The 16478-nt window shown below is 43.9% G+C and overlaps 2 protein-coding genes across 2 annotated transcripts in view; one reads left to right on the top strand and one right to left on the bottom strand.

Annotated features, from left to right (window-relative positions):
* Nucleotides 1–16478, top strand: part of SELENON (selenoprotein N) — a 105903-nt gene that overhangs the window by 15772 nt on the left and 73653 nt on the right. Inside the window, exon 2 of the mRNA XM_078862551.1 lies at nucleotides 15300–15411. The gene's annotated coding sequence lies outside the window, so the exon portion shown is untranslated. The remainder of the gene's footprint in view (nucleotides 1–15299; nucleotides 15412–16478) is intronic.
* LOC144935797 (angiopoietin-2-like) overlaps nucleotides 1–16478 on the bottom strand; it is a 50709-nt gene that overhangs the window by 8038 nt on the left and 26193 nt on the right. Inside the window, exons 4-7 of the mRNA XM_078862552.1 lie at nucleotides 15200–15432; nucleotides 14028–14155; nucleotides 11161–11262; nucleotides 9935–10101 (exon numbers count right to left, since the gene is read on the bottom strand). Of these exons, the coding sequence (XP_078718678.1) occupies nucleotides 9935–10101; nucleotides 11161–11262; nucleotides 14028–14155; nucleotides 15200–15432 (630 nt within the window). The remainder of the gene's footprint in view (nucleotides 1–9934; nucleotides 10102–11160; nucleotides 11263–14027; nucleotides 14156–15199; nucleotides 15433–16478) is intronic.

The raw sequence follows: 16478 nt of genomic DNA, 5'->3' as shown, positions 1-16478 counted from the left end.
CTTAGCTTCCAATATCTGACAAAAACTGGGTGCATTTCAGGTGATCCGGTCAAAGGCATTATTATTGTATTGGTCCTGAAGCTTCTTGACCAATCCTCACCAGGCTGGTCAATGCAGCATTTGTGAAGAGAAGGTTGGGTCCCAGGACCAGCACGTGCATCACTTTCCACTGGTGTTAACTGTGGTTGGGAATCAAACTCGGGTCGCTAGGTTCATTTGCGCAGTACGCTAACCACAACGCCACTGCTTCACTCCTTCCATCTAAACATGTACCGTGCTTAAACTTGCCAAGTCCCCATGTGTGCAGTATGCATGGGAACACGATTAGAAAATGACTTATGATTGGTTTGCTGTGACGTAACATGTATTATGCAATTATTTTGAATGGAGTGCTCTACAATAATTTTAAAGGGACAGGCGGTGAGAAAATATGTACAAATGCAAGGGAAAATATGTACTCATGGAAATCATCATCTCACAGGCATTTTAAGAGCTTGCATTATGAGGCCTCCTTTGCCAGGACCGAAACGTAATAATAGGTTTCAGTTTTGTTGCCAGAAAAAAGGGGAAAAAGCCTATTGTTATTTTAAGATCTTCTCCATACTCTCTGGTTCTTTCGGTAAAGTCACGTAGACAGAAAAAATAATAAAATAAAATAAAACACGATGTTTCGGTCGCGTTTGAAGTGTTGTGAATGACAAATACTTTAAAGTTACGGTCATTTATGTCATGGTGGCACTCTATGGATGTCTAGACTCCTCCCATGAAATGTTACGCGGTGTTAATGCAGTGATGTCACTGGAATGTTATGACAAAGCACTGGCCAGTGAATTTAAAGCATTTATTTTCTCATTTAAAAATGGTGTTGAACTTTCAAACTTTGTGTTTGTACAGCCTGGGACACAGCCTGGGGACGTATCTGCACGACAGCTTCACTTTTGTAGAATATATAATGATGAAAGAAACCCTGCAAAGATATGTCCCCCCCAATATATTGCTATAAAAAATGTCGATGCTATGTAAATAAAAACAACAATTTGCTAAACCTTGGCCACACTATCTGGACTTGTCTTCATATAAATCAATGCATAGATTTCTGTTCATATTGTTGTGGTTATGGTTGTACTTTATTCATCTCTGCCATTACATACAATGAAACAAGAAATTGTAAAAAAAGTAAAAACAGAGCAATGCAATATAATACACTATTAGACGTTATTGTAAAAATAAAATAAAAGTCCATCCCACGTGTTAGTGAATTTTTTTATATTTTATCCAGGAAATTTGTTTTCAAATTTAGATCTTTTTCTGGGTTGGAACCACCAGACACCCTGGAAGATTTGGTCCCCCCCAATGTTGACTCCTTGGCTACGGCCTCGCGTAAATGTATGAGTATCTGTTGATCTTTGTTTTTACTATTCATATAGCTCCTTTTTCAGAAGCGGCCTGGCCACGAATGATAGTTCAACAAAGTGGCTTCTCATGTGGAAATGTATTCTGTAACAATTCCGCACACATTATGACGTGTTGTTAAAAGTTACATTTAAATGTGACTTAAATCTTCTATCATGGACCAAATGTGCCCTACATTGTAAAGTGTTCGTCACCTATAATAACACTGTGAAACCATTTTTTTTGTTTTGTTGCTGGGTAGTAAGTGTTATTTCCTAATTGCTTATGCCTCAAAAGTACAGAAAATGTCTATTATTCCCCACAAACTTTGGTTTGTGACCAGTACAGTGATATTTAGAAATTTACCTATTTTTCAGAACATTCCAGATAGATTCAGTGCGGAGTAACTTCTAGAACATTCCAGAACTTTTCAGTAATATAAATAGTAGTATAAATACAGGGTCCTTAAGCCCACCAGTTCAGTTTCATTCCAGCTGCCTAAGTGGATGCATATCTGCGTTTTTCTGAGATGGCATCAAGAGGCTGCAAGCATCCAGCAGACGCATTTTGCGATGTCTGCAGCCCATTTATCAAGACAAGGGCGAAAAAGTACTCTGTGGAACCATCTGCTAAGATGTGTGAGGCCTACAGGGCATATTTTGGCATGCCTGTCGGGGATCAAGACAAACCCTGGACACCTCATTTCACCTGCAAGCAATGCAAACAAATCTCTGGAAGGTAAGATGTACAATTGTTGCTCAGAATTTTATGTTATAAGATTTGTTAAAAATTGTTCAATTGTAAAAATTTTTAATTTTTAAATGTTTTACAATTTTCAATATAATTGAAAAAATATATCATATATGAAAAATGTTGCAAGAATCTCTTACACATTAGTCATGGGTGAAATAAATGTATTTTTGTAGGATGATACAGAGGGAAAAAGAGAGCCATGAAGTTCGTTATCCCAAGAATTTGGCGGGAACCCACTAACCACTCAAGCAACTGCTACTTCTGCATGGTGGACCCTTCCAAACGTCGGACTGGCAAGAATGCACCTGCTATCACGTATCCGGACCTTCCTTCATCCATCGACCCGGTGCCACACTGCCATGAGCTCCCCATACCCACTCCTCCGGAGAGAGAGTCTTTAGAAGAGAGCAGCAAGTCAGAGAGCGAGGAAGACGTTGTAGATCCAGATGACAATTTCAGAGGTGGAGTTGAGAGAAACCCATACTACTCCAACCAAAAAGACCTCAACGACTTGATCAGAGATCTTGGTCTCACCAAGTCCAATGCCGAGCTTTTGACGTCTAGGCTCAAGCAGTGGAACTTGTTGGATAAAAGTGTGAAAGTCGCAGATCAGAGGAAGTGTCACCAACCTTTTTGCAGCTTCTTCACCCGTCAAGATGGGCTCTGCTTCTGCCACAATGAACCAGTCTGTTCGAGGAAATCAGAATCGCCTGTAACCAGAATGAGTGGCACCTCTTCATTTACAGCTCATCCAGGAGCCTCAAAGCCATGCTGCTCCATAATGGTAACAAGTACCTGTCTCTTCCCCTGGCTCACTCGGTGCGCCTCAAAGAGGATTACAACAGCATCAAGACCTTGCTGGACGCCTTGAAGTATGATGAGTACGGCTGGGAGGTCATCGGAGACTTCAAAATGGTGGCATTCCTGATGGGTCTCCAAGGCAATTTTACCAAGTTTCCCTGCTATCTTTGCCTTTGGGACAGCAGGGACACCAAGGCGCACAACCACAGGCGGGACTGGCCACAGCGGACCGAATTCTCTGTGGGAAGGAACAACATCAAGTGGGAGCCACTGGTGGACCCCCGGAAGGTGCTGATGCCACCACTGCACATCAAATTGGGCCTTATGAAACAATTTGTCAGAGCTGTAGATAAGGAGTCGGCAGCCTTCAAGTACCTTCAAGACTTCTTCCCTAAGCTGTCTGAGGTAAAGGTCAAAGCTGGTGTCTTCGTCAGACCACAGATAAAGAAGATCCTGGAGTGCAATGAATTCCCCAAGAAGCTCACTAGTAAGGGGAAAGTGGTTTGGAACAGCTTTGTCGCAGTGGTTCGTGGCTTCCTGGGCAATCACAAGATCGAAATCTACGTGGAGCTGGTTGAGACTCTGGTGAAGAACTGCGGCACAATGGGCTGTAGGATGTCCCTAAAAGTCCATATCCTTGATGCTCATCTTGATAAATTCAAGGAGAAAATGGGAGCGTACTCGGACGAGCAAGGCGAGCGCTTCCACCAAGATATACTGGAATTTGAACGCCGCTACCAAGGACAGTATAACGAGAACAGGATGGGAGACTACATTTGGGGGCTGATTCATGAAAATCATTTACAGTATAAATCGTAAGTCTCGAAAAACTACTCACTTCTAAATCTTGTGTAGTCATTTTTGTATTACCTTAGTATAAATACATGTTAATTTTGATTCATATGTTGTTTTTTATGACTTTATGTGAACAAAAAGACACAAATTCGCCGTTAGTGGGGAATAATAGCAATTTCTATACTTTTTAGGCATAAGCAATTACGAAATAACATTTACTACCCAGGAACACAAATTGTGTTACATAGTGTAATTTATTTTAATTATTCTTTGGGTCTTTCGGTAAAGCCACGTAGATAGAAAAATTATAAAATTAATACAATATCACAACGTTCCGATTGCAACACAAACAATCGTCATGGTATAGAGTTTTGATGGAATTCTTCTGGGATGGATGGTGGTGGGAGTCAGGTTTTAGGTAGGCATCCATATGGGTGGCTTTCCTGTAGACAGTGTCCCATTGAGCCATCAGGTCTCTTTTCGATAAAAAAAATCCAAGAATGGTAACTTGCAATTCTTTTCCACCTCCATGGTGAATTTGATGGTTGGGTGTATGGAATTGATGTAGTTGAAGAATTGGTCCAGAGCTAGTAGGCCATGTGGCCAGATGACGAACGTGTCATCTACGTATCTCTTCCACAAGGAAGGACGTAGGGTGGATGCCTGGATGGCATCTGTCTCAAATTTCTCCATGAAAACATTGGCTACAACTGTAGATAAGGGAGAACCCATTGGGGTACCTTAACTTGTTTGTAGAATGTTGATTTTTTTTTTACTCAGTGAAATGTCACTATAACAACTCGCTTTTGTGCATTTTACCATATCTAATTATCCCATTTAAACAATATACCCATTAAACAATTATGGCTGATGTTCCATAATCCAACATTTTGCCCACACATAACATTACATTTGACCAGTCCCTATAAGAAAAGCACATAAGAAGGTAAAATAGTCATTGTAATCCTGCAACATTTGTGTACTCGTTGTGAAGTATTGCAGTATAAATGTAAGTTTTGCTTGTTGTTTTTTGCCCTACTTTTATAAACTCTACCTGAATCCTCGTGTATTTTAATTCATTTTCCCTTCATCTTCCCCGTGTTTTATTTCTAAAAAAAAGTTTGTGTTACCTACGCGGGGAGCATTAGCCAATTTAACACGAATTAAACCTCCCTTGCGAGTGATACCCAAAGCTCCAGCATGGCCAAACAACCCCCATGACTGACGCGGCTTAGCAAAGCCTTCGTACGTCACGTGATCGACCGAGCACCGTGAGTTACAGTACTCGAATAGTTATTGTCATTATTACTACCTCACTCGTACTTCGCGTTGCATCTGGGAAGGGCTGTCTTGCTTGATGCCTATTAGCTAAGGCGCCTGTGTGTGCGCACTGATGTCAAGCACACTTCCGTTGGTACACGCTGCAGAAATTCAAACTTGGAGCTTCTCGCCAGAGCGTGTTGATTTACTTTTCCCCACGTGCCCTCCTCTCTGGACTGAATTTGTACGTGCGAACTAGCACCTCGTGCCGGTTGTAACAGAGATCATTTGTTATCTCTCCATGCGAGCGCGAAGAGTTCGTTTTCGTTGCCAATTGTGTTCCATTATGTAAGCTTATTTACCGTTTAGATTTGTTTTCCATTTCGCTGTACTGTTTTAGTTTCCAAATTCCACATTGCATTCGTATTAACTCCGATCTGTTACACCATCAATAACGCAATTTGTTGCTGGCTTGGCGTTTTTAGATTATTTAGAGTATTTGGCTGCTATAAATGTCCACGTGATAAGACACTTTGTTGAGCTATCGTTTGTGGCCATGTCGCTTCTGAAAAATATGCTAATAGCTCAGTGGGCTTTACCTGGTAATATATAAAACAGTTTTATTTGTATATATTTCTTAAGAGTTGCTTATCTTTGCTCTACTTTGCACTCCGATCGTGTTTTTGTATTATTTGATGTTCTGACGTTTTGACCCCCTGCCCGCCCCACTGGACATCTGTAAAAAACGCTTTATAGCTCATCAGATTCCTCCAGTCTAAATAAATATATTCTTTGGGTCTTTCGGTAAAGCCACGTAGATAGAAACAAATATAAAAATATCACGACATTTCGATCGCAACACAAGCAATCGTCATCAGGTGAAAAAAATTATGGGAGAGCTGCTGAGGCAGGATGTTATAAAGGTTTGAGATGGGTGTAGCCCAAGGGTGGTCATAAGCGAAGTGGGCGGGGCTAGTGATGAAATTTGCATGTCAATGTAAGATCGGAGAGAGCTGGGCAACCTCCACGAAGACGACTCTGCGGGGGTCGCCATTGAATTGTGAGAGATTAGCATGTCAGTGTAAGATCGTAGGGCCACCGCCGTTTTCCTCGATGTGGCGGTGGCTCCACGATATAAATACTGTGCTCAGCAACTCCGGTCGTGACCTGCAATCCTACAGCAACACCTTGGGATGTCACCCTCGTACATATGAATGCAATATCCAGGTTTTTGAAGAAACTTTGGCTTTTGTAGAACAAATTCGTCTCAGCAATCAGGTCAACCGTCGATTGTCGAGGGTGATGCAGAGGAACGATGGCTCGGACAAAAATTAAATAAAATAGGCATAGATGTGTTGACCACCCTTCTGCGCTCTTGCACAATGTGTGGGGGGAGGGGGATTACTGAAGCAACATACATGATGCATGTGCATTATGCGAGCCCTTTGAACTTGTCCTTCCTGTCTATTGTGTTGATTAAAATAGCCCGAGCAACGGTAATCCCTATTGAAGCAGGCAAGGCATTTAAATAATGTCTTACTTGATGATTCCCTTCCACGCAGCACTAAGACGATAGCTATCCTTTATATAAGGAAGGAAACAGTAAGCCTTCTCCACAATTCTGGCTGTCGCCTGATGAAGCTAGTTGTAATTACTGGCGAAACGTCGCACTCCGTTTGTAAATGTTGTGGCTTGGCTCTCCAACACACCGGTTAGTGCTGTACTCGTGACGAATTGGCCACGTTCTATTTACGTGACAACCCTTACTAGTTGGCTGTGTCGGGTGGTGGCGGGTTTTAACGACACATTTATATATTTACGCGATCTAACCCAAAAACCTCTATTATGGATGATATTGGTTGCGAAAGCCTACGTGTTAAAATAAAAACCATGTTACGATATAAACACAGGTGTATTGTTTGCCTACGTAGAATAGGGGTGCGAACATACACAGAGTGGTTTATTTTGATTGCCTCTTCAAGCAAGTGGTTTGCGTGTTGACAAGTTTGCGATCATGTTGTTACTGAGTTACTAATGTTCCCACGAGTCAGTTGCAGATAATGAGCCAGTTGTGTGCATAAACATGTTTTTATTCTTCTTGTAAACACGGTTGCTTAGTAACCTAGATAACGAACCCACGGGTAATCGAGAGTTAACTTTTATGAGAAGCAACGTATCCTGATGTCTGTGCATACAAAGTCACAAACCACTGGACCGAATCAGCATTGCAGAGCAGTTATCCACAAAATCTGAGCGAACCTCAGGGCCTCCCGTGACTCAATGCTTTCGATGCAAATTGTATTTTATTAACGCGAGAATATTGTACATCTTGGTTTGGTTGAGTTTGGAAATCTGCAAATGTGGGACGATAGAAAAATTATCCATAAACTATGCGGTGTTGTCTTCTTGGGCGACCAACAATGCCATGTGTTCTACATTTGGCAATCCTATGAGATATTTAGTTTGGCCATGAAAGTCGATGCTCCAGTCTCTATTTGCACATTATTTCTTGAGTTAATATGCAATGGCAATGACACATTTGATTTCTTTCAAAGATGCGTATGGCTTAATGTGGAACATACTGTACAGTGTTTTAAGACAGATCCAACAATGACATGTATCTATATTTACACCTGTTGAATCAAAGGCATAGTTTCGTCTTCTATTTTGTCTATCGGGTAATGCAAAGCTTTAAAAAATGTGCAACTTTTCAGAACGCAGTACCATTAGATCGAAGAACGTTGCTTCCTGTGCAAAATGACAGTCTCAACGTATCTACATAATTAATTACAACGCACTTGCAAAACATTTTGCAGCTGCTGCAGCTAAAGTACATTCCCACACGATTGAATGAGTGGTGCGCACAATTTAATCATATATATGTGTACGTGTGTGTGTTTCACAGGGTGCGATATTCATTGCGTAAATTCATCCTGAACAAGTTGTGTATTTAAAATGCCCGTACGTGTGTTGTTACGTGTTGGCTTTGTCCACGTCAACTGCAACCCTGGACCCCCTTGCGAATGAGATGTTCCATCTCAAGGGATTTTCCAGGTGAAATATTGTTGTAAAAAGTAGTAGTAATAATCAAATGAAACTTTCCACAATGTACGTCAAGCAATGCATATATATGTAGTGGCATCGGCGGATGTCACTGCATGTTGTGTGAAGCCGGCCTGTGTGAGGCACGACACACGCCGCTCACACCACCTACAACATTGCAGTGGGAATGCAGTACCGGCCTTAGCGGGGGCCGGCTGAGATCGCCGATCAAGGATGGATGGCACTGCAGGTTAGGGGGCGAGAGTGCCAGGGACGGTGCAGGGGTACACAGTGAGCCATGGCACTCCATGTGAACCCGGAGGTCTGGTGAGCAGAAGTGGCTGGGGGACCACGGGACCAGGACCAGGTTCCTCTCGAAGGCTCGAGAAGGGGGAGCATGGCAAGGGGTGGGGTCGGCTCCGCCACGGGCAATATAAGCGGGAGCCCTGAACGGGTCCGGCTGGCGGTTGCAATAATCAAGACCAAAGCCGTCACCTGGAGAAGACCTGCCCGACTACAAGACCCGGACCCGAGCCGGGGTCCGGTCCGAGATAGCCACCCCGTGCGAGCGAGGGTGAGCTAGACCGGAGGAGATAACTCCCTAAGGTAGCTGGTGAAGGGGCAGATATACCACTTCGTGTTTGGGGCTTTATTGTTAAATAAACGTGTTGCCTCTAAGAAGTCTCTGCCTCGCTGGTGTGAACTACTGCATATATATGGTTGGCTTCACTATTCTGGCAAATCGCCCGATGATGCTGGATGTAATTACCAGCGAAACGTCGTACTCAGATTGTAAATGTTGTGGATTCACTCTTCAACATACCGGTGGGCTGAAGTAGTAACTATTTGGCGTTTTGTTTACGTGACAAATCCCTTACTGATTGGCCGTGTCGGGTGGCGGAGGGTTTCGACACAATTATACTTATGCGATCTAACCGAAAAAGCTTCATTATGAAAAATATCTCGAAGTATTTCATGGAACCGGTCATTGTAGGAATGGTATCTAACCACTGGCAGTGTGATGATCATGATGTATGTGCATGAAGATGTTATTGCCGTAATGTATACCGAATGCCCAAGCAGCTTCTGTTTGGCCGGTTAGAGGGGGCTAAATGGCCGCGGCACGGGCGAAAGAAGAAAGGGACTGATGTGGTACAGAAGGATGTGGAGGTGATTGGACTTTCCGATGACTGGTACCAGCAGTGTCAAGATGGGCCTCTGTGGAAGAGGTTCATGAAGGATGCTACTGGGGAGTTGGAGACAGTCACCCTTTAGCAACAACGGAGGGCAGAGGAGCGACGCTCACAACAACGAGCAGAGCGCTGGGCGGCTAAAATGCAGAGTTGCCACAGTGGAGAGCACAGTCGGTGCATCTGCCAGTCATCTCAGTCAACCCAAGGTACCTGGGTCTGTTCCGTGACCTCATGTCAGTAGGCCTTCAAACACTTGACGTGGCCTCAGAGTGCACCTAGCATGGCACAAGGGCGTGATGATGTCACTGCCACTTGGTGGTGAACGGTTGTTGTTGTTGATGCCCGTAGTACATGTGAGTGGATATCTCTTCACAATTATACTCGACATCATTGAGGCCAAATTATCCACAACTCCTATTATTCACACCTAAAATCGATCCACAAACATTTTTCCTTATCTTTTTTCTTCTATTATCCGCACTTTTTCACAGGTAAAAAAGGAGCCATGCAGAAGTGGTCAAAAGTGAATCCTCTTCTGTGCGTGTTTCCACAGACAACTGTGTAGGTAACAGGAGGAATTCACAGAGTTGATGACGCATAACCGAATCCGCAACAGTGCCCCCTACATCTCCGCCTGACAAAAGGGGGAGTACTGCATTTGTGCACAAAGACAACGTTGTCCCCTGTGGCCCTCTCACCTGAAGTTGTGTGCCTCACTCTCGATCGCGAAGCTGTTGTAGAGGGAGAACGCCTCGTGGCCTTCCCAGTCTTTGAGTCCGACCCTGAGCACGTACGACTTGTGGCTGGTCAGCTGATGGACCACCTCGTTTCCTAGCCAGTGCTCGCCCACGGGGTCTCCAAATCCCTGTGTGACACGTGGAAAATACGTTCCTAATTTAGCCTTGGTAGATTCAATGCAAAAGGTTAAAATTCACACAAGGAAGGTTGTGGAGATGCACGCTTGCAATTGCATTGCGAGATAGAACAAAACACAGATTATACAGCAGAGGCTGGTTAAAGACAATTTGGGCATATTCTTTGGTTCTTTCGGTAAAGTCAAATTAAAATAACAAAAATAATTATATTTTATTAACATCGTGAGTTTTAGGTTTTAATAATTTTTAATTTTATTATTTTAATTTTAATATTTTCTATCTACGTGACCATACCGAAAGAACCAAATAATATGAATTCCTACAGTCACGAAAGTTTTAAGTCACAATTTGAGCAGTTTAGAAAAGAAAGAGCGCTTAACGGCAGGACTCGGCACTCAAGGGGGGACGATAGCCGGGTGGTCGGGACTAACGACAATGGCAGCCGATGATCGAACTGCACCTGGGAGGACGTCCACTGTGGAGAGCGAGCGACGGAATGAGCATTATAGTAGTAGGTTTTTACCCTTTCAACTGGTACAAAAACTGACACCTTTATACAAGGCATCATGTTTGCAATAACCACAACACAAGCAGTCAAAATGCAAACAAAAAGAAACAACTCTGATAATGATAATGATATGCACTGTCCTTGAAGTTGATTGGTCCACACCCGAGACAGCTTTTCTTAGAGCCTAGTCTCCATTGGTGTTGGACCAGATGACGCCAAAAGGCGTACAACTCAGTACCAGTTGAAAGGGTAAAACCCTATTACTATATTTTGCCACTGGTAAAGGAGATGTCTCATAGAGGAATGAGCAAGGTGGATGGTGATACTGCAGAACCATGAGAAATGCTGACGGCTTGGAGAGGCCCTCATGGAGCAATAGGTTAAGTATCGATGGTGGTGACGATGAAATTAATATGGAAGGTTCTGTGTTTAGAGAAACCCAATTTTTTGCCTGTAAAATACACAGGGAGGTGACAGGGACAGATACAAATACAGTTATGTTTCGGTCAAATTCTAACCAAATGCGCCCATGTAATCTCACCAATTTATACTCCTTCCAGGTGCGATGAAAGTCCAGGGAGCCATCTTTCCGGCGCTGGAGTACAGTCCACCCACCGCCATCGGTCTCCATGTCGCAATAGACCTGGACAGTGCAGACGGGGGACCAATGCAGACAAAATTAGCATTCACTTTAACACGTAGGCTTTCGCGAACCAATATTAATCATAATTAAGGTTATTGAATGAGATCGTATACATATAAATGTGTCTTCAACCCACCACTACCCGACACAGCCAATTAGTAAGGTTTGCCATGTGAACAAAATGTGGCGATTAGCTATTACTTCAGCACATCGGTGTGATGGCGAGTCAACCCACAGCATTTACAATTCAGGATTCACCCACTGTTTATAATCTTCTTGTTTGTTCCCTTCCAGCATCAACACGACACTGTGCTTTTTTCTTTCTTTCGTATGATTTTTTTTTATGAAACTGACAACAGAACATCATAGCGATGTGAGTTTGGCAATCTACTTGACAGCATCAGAAGCTGCTTGACGTACCGTGTCCGTACCTCCAACAAGACAAACTATACTTCCTTGAACACCTAAGGAGATGATAACTGAAAAGGCTACAGACACACCTCTAATATGTCTGTAATGTTTTCTGTTTCTGATGTTTAAATTCTGCATCTTCATTTTGTTGCACCACGTCCTACGTGGACTCCATTCCCCTCCCAGGCCTCTCTTCCCCAACAACCAGGGCTTTCTGTTAAAGGCCCCAGTTAACCTTTAATAAGGGGCCATCCATTTAGTAGGTACGCAAAAATCTGTCAAAACTCGAGCTCTCCCCCCCTCCTTGTACGCACGCGGACTTTTTACCCCCCCCCCCCCACCTGCGTACGTAAGCCTGACGCACCCCCCCCCCCCACCTATAGAACGGCCGGCAGAAACGGTCAAGGATGAATACTATGAACGTGTTTGAGCAAACAGATAGTCCACCGCCGGACTATCTAACTCATTTGAAGGCCAATGTAGACACATTATTATCGAGGCTTCACCGCCCCTCCCCCCCCCCCCCCCCCGTTTCCTATGCGTACGTACATTGTCAGTAGACCCCCCATACGTAAGCGTACGCATTTGGGTGAACCCCCCCTCCCCCCTCCATGCGTACGTACTGAATGGATGGCCCGTAAGCGGGGAGGTCACTCATTCTTTTCTGCTTCCCCTAAAGTCTGGGACTCCCCTTCTTTTTCCAAGCCTCCCACGCTGATCCTGTTCAAGGCCAGGCTCAAAACCTCAGACTATGACTGTTTCTTTTCTTTCCCTAAAACGAACGTGGCCCAATGTGTATGCGCAGCATCTTGAGATGCGGTTGCATTTAAACGCCGTGCAAATCCAAATCTTTTGATTGCATTTTTTTTTATTTTAACCAGGTTTTCCCTTCGCGACCTTCTTCCGGGCAATTAAAGTAAGGAATTTGTATTGTATTGTACATCGAAGTGTTTGTTTTTATAGGCTACGGCCTCCACTTCAGGATAGCTCATCCAGGCAGTGACGCAGCTATTAAGTGTGAAGGCGCTGCGACTGCCCTGGGGCCCACAGGTCAGAGGGGCCCAGAGGCACCGGGCTACGAAGAGGCTTTGGGAGATTGGACCGGGGGACGCCATTTAATTCTCCGCACCAGGGTCAAGACCAACAACTTTATGCCACGACCTCCAGTTTGCAAATGGATTGATTTCTTGGGAGGGGCACCCAGATGAAAATGGGCAGCAAAAGCTTTTTTTTATAGAGAGGATTTTTGCTTTGTGCCCGTGGCTCTTGCGTATTGAATGCAGATGCCTTTGTTGGCCTCATTATCTGCGGAAAATTGATGCTTCTTTCAGAGAGTGGCCTCGAGTCTTTAATTCACGTTCACAGGCGTGCAGACAGCAATCTCTTTGAATACGAGCCCATAACACGCATGTTTCTGGGTCAAGCCATGGAGATTGTCAACCAGGGAATAATTCTCTATGAGACAGCCTACCTCACCAGTTAGGTTCAGGCATGCGTTAATACTTTGATTCCATTCGGAACAGAATTGGTTTATTGAGGTGTCACAAAAACATTCACAACACAATGAAAAACAAAATAGTTAAATTTTGTATAAGGCACACAGTAACACTTTGCTTTGAGTGGAAGAAAAGTGTTAATATGAGAAATTTTATGATATGCATCATAGATGATGATATAATCATTTACAGGTCTTTGTCAATTCGGTTAATATCTTTTTATAACCCTTACAATGCATGCGTTGAATCGCGTGTGTAAAAAACAATAATGTATTATTTATGCGCATTCTCTGCAAATTATGTATAGATATTATATGTAGGCGAATGGAGGAAACAAAACTGTACAAATAAGACCAGAACTAGAGATGCGATACAAACGAGATGCGAGAAACTTGAAGCTAAAAGATTAATTGTTGCATAAAATCTCGACCTTGAACAGTGACAATCCATCAGATTGCGACGAGGCTGAATCATTGCATCCCCACCTTTAACACTTTGCCTTTTCTGCCCTAATCATTACCCGAATGATGCTCATTCATCAAATCGACCGGAGGCTCAGGTGGGTGTGGTGGTTTGGCGTATCGTTACATTCCTCTATAACTGCATTCCGGACTTATTGGGCAAAAGTGGGTGGCGATTTAGTCGATGCGTGAGTCCTGTCTGTTTTCTGTAACAACTGGCACGATTGAGTCACACCAGACGCCGGGCAGCCTCGATGACGCCAGTGCCAAACCAAATTAGTACCAGCGTTGGCCAAACCAAATTAGTACCAGCGTTTGCCAAGCTTCTCGGCCTCCCAACGATGTTGTGTGTGCGGCGCGCGTGAGCAACCAGCAGCGCCAGCGGTCGCCAGCTCACCTTGACGGGCTCGCTCATGTTCCGCACCGAGACGCTGTAAATTCCACTGCTCGTTTTCCCCAAATGATAGAGGTCGGCACAGTCCTGGAATTCAGTCTTTACTTCGTCATTGGCACTTTGCTGATTCACTGCGAACAAACAAAAGTAAACAAGGGGCTTGGAAACGGAAAGAAAAAAACCTCCACCGCCGATTCTTGCATTGATCATGCGAGCAGCATCTGCTCTTGCGCATGTAATGGGCAGTCTACAGCCGGCTATTGTCTCTTCATACGTTTATTTGTGCTATATGGAATGTAATGTCTTGTAGTTAAGGTGTTAAATTATTTTTGCCTACCTTCTGGACATTAAATATATTTTCACATTTGTAATTACAGATGAGGATTAAACACCATTGTCCTAATTAAATTCTTATGTGGCTGGCTAATCCTTAGCAAATTTAGACTGCATTTGCTGGATACATAATACATGGGCATTTCACCAAACGCATCTAAGATGGCATGCAAACTCATGAAGCATTGTGTAATATCATGGGAAATGGCAGATAAAAGTATAACTCTGTTGCCTCTCTCCACATATAAATAATAATTATTTTATTCCAGAAGCCAATAGGCCAATGACTAAAACATTTATTTACGTGTCCGAGGTTACACAGAACCGGGTTCTGCTTCACCCTTACCCATTCCAATAATGATGTACACGTGTACATCATTACACATGTACATCACTACCGTCATTGGAAAGGAATCGGAAAAAAATTGTCGGTCAGAAGACGTATCGAGGCTGCCACAAAGCCATGCGGGAGGGCGTCTGGCACAGTTGGGTGCCAGCTATGATTGCGTGCGGTCGTGTCGCTGCAGTTCTCTGCGGTGAGGACAATGTCTTTAAAAACAACGGCGCTACGCCTCCTTAAATAAAGTTAACGCTAACCACTTGCGCGTTCCGAGATTCCGCGGTGAACGAGACCCAAGCCGCAACTTGCAGACGTCTCGGAACAGGAAAGTGTCAACATAAAATTGAATAACCTTGTAAGACGAGTGCCATAAACAAATATCAAGTAAATGCCCCTTTTGAAAGTGATTTTTAGATAAACATAAAAGCCACGAAGGCCACATTAGCGGAGGATACTGCTGCGTCTCATTGCCCGGATGCGGAAAAACCCCGAGATGTGTCACCTGCTGCATGAGTCAGCATGTTGAGGAGGCTGTGCAGGGTGTGCATCATCTCCTGCTGCTGCTGCTGCAGCAGGGAACTGTTCCTCTCGGCCTCCTCCAGGTGCCTCTCGACCTGCGACACGACGACTGCCTGGTCCTCCACCACCTTCTGGAGCTGCCGCTTCTCCTGCACGATCAACTGGAGCTTCATCTCGTGGCTGTCCTGCATCGCTGTGAGCCTCCCTTCCAGCACGCTGGGCAAAAAATAAAAAAAACAGAGTCGTACAGCGGTGACAGTACTGCAGCGTCCTCCGAGGCGTTGACGATCAGACCTGGACACAGATGTAGGAGTCGTTTGCTATACAAAACCAAAGGAAAGAAGAATGTTCTGTAATCATTTTTACAAAATGTTATTGCAGAATCATTTACCAGGAATGTAAAAAATATATATATATATGATACGTTCACATAATAACTGGACCTTAATTTGCCTCTCTGCATTAAAATAACATTGTTTCAGTCCATCAGCCCTTGGGCCTTCCATGAGACCCATAAGGTCCATATCTCCCCATTTAAATGATGCTTCTGTATAGCATTGGTTTGGGAAGCCCACGGGCTGATGGGCAAAACATATGTTGAAGTAGGTAGACACACGGATAATTCTATTGGTTTATTTTGACCCTCTACTCAGTGGCTTGTTCATCACTCACAGATTAACACAATTGCACGGATAGACGTCAGACACCTAACACCATACGTCACTTTTAGTCACATTAATTTGTTCTACTTCACGTCCCAAGGCTAACGGATCAGGGGTGACGTGTAATTAGGGTCTGTAGCTTGAGTCCCGAGACAGCTGATGGATGTATAAAGTTGACAACAGCTTCTAGCTTCCCCTGTAGGCCTTTCAAATCTAAGCAACATTTTCCACATGTGTTTTTTTTTCAAACTCCATAATGACCTGAAATGCACTGCATGTAACATAAATGCTGCCTGAGCTTAGAGATTATGATTTTTTTCAAGGCCAAGTCACTTATGTGTAACACGTCATAAATGTCCCCCAGCTAAATGGCGTGCGACCCAAACCTCTCAACGATGCCACACTTGAGTTCAGATGGTTTGTCTCAACGCCACATTTTATGCTGTGCAATGTAGGGCGCAGCGGTGGCTAGGAGATGTTAACTACCTCGCTTGGTATACAGGAGGTCGTGAGTTCGATCTCGACCCCGACGCCTATATATTTGGAGTTTGCATGTTCTCCCTGTGGTCGCGTGGATTTTTCTGAGGGTCCTCTGGTTTT

The sequence above is a fragment of the Lampetra fluviatilis genome, chromosome 14 (genome assembly GCF_964198595.1).
Source record: "Lampetra fluviatilis chromosome 14, kcLamFluv1.1, whole genome shotgun sequence".
In the NCBI taxonomy this organism is placed as follows: domain Eukaryota; kingdom Metazoa; phylum Chordata; class Hyperoartia; order Petromyzontiformes; family Petromyzontidae; genus Lampetra; species Lampetra fluviatilis.
This window is presented reverse-complemented; position numbering and strand designations above follow the sequence as displayed.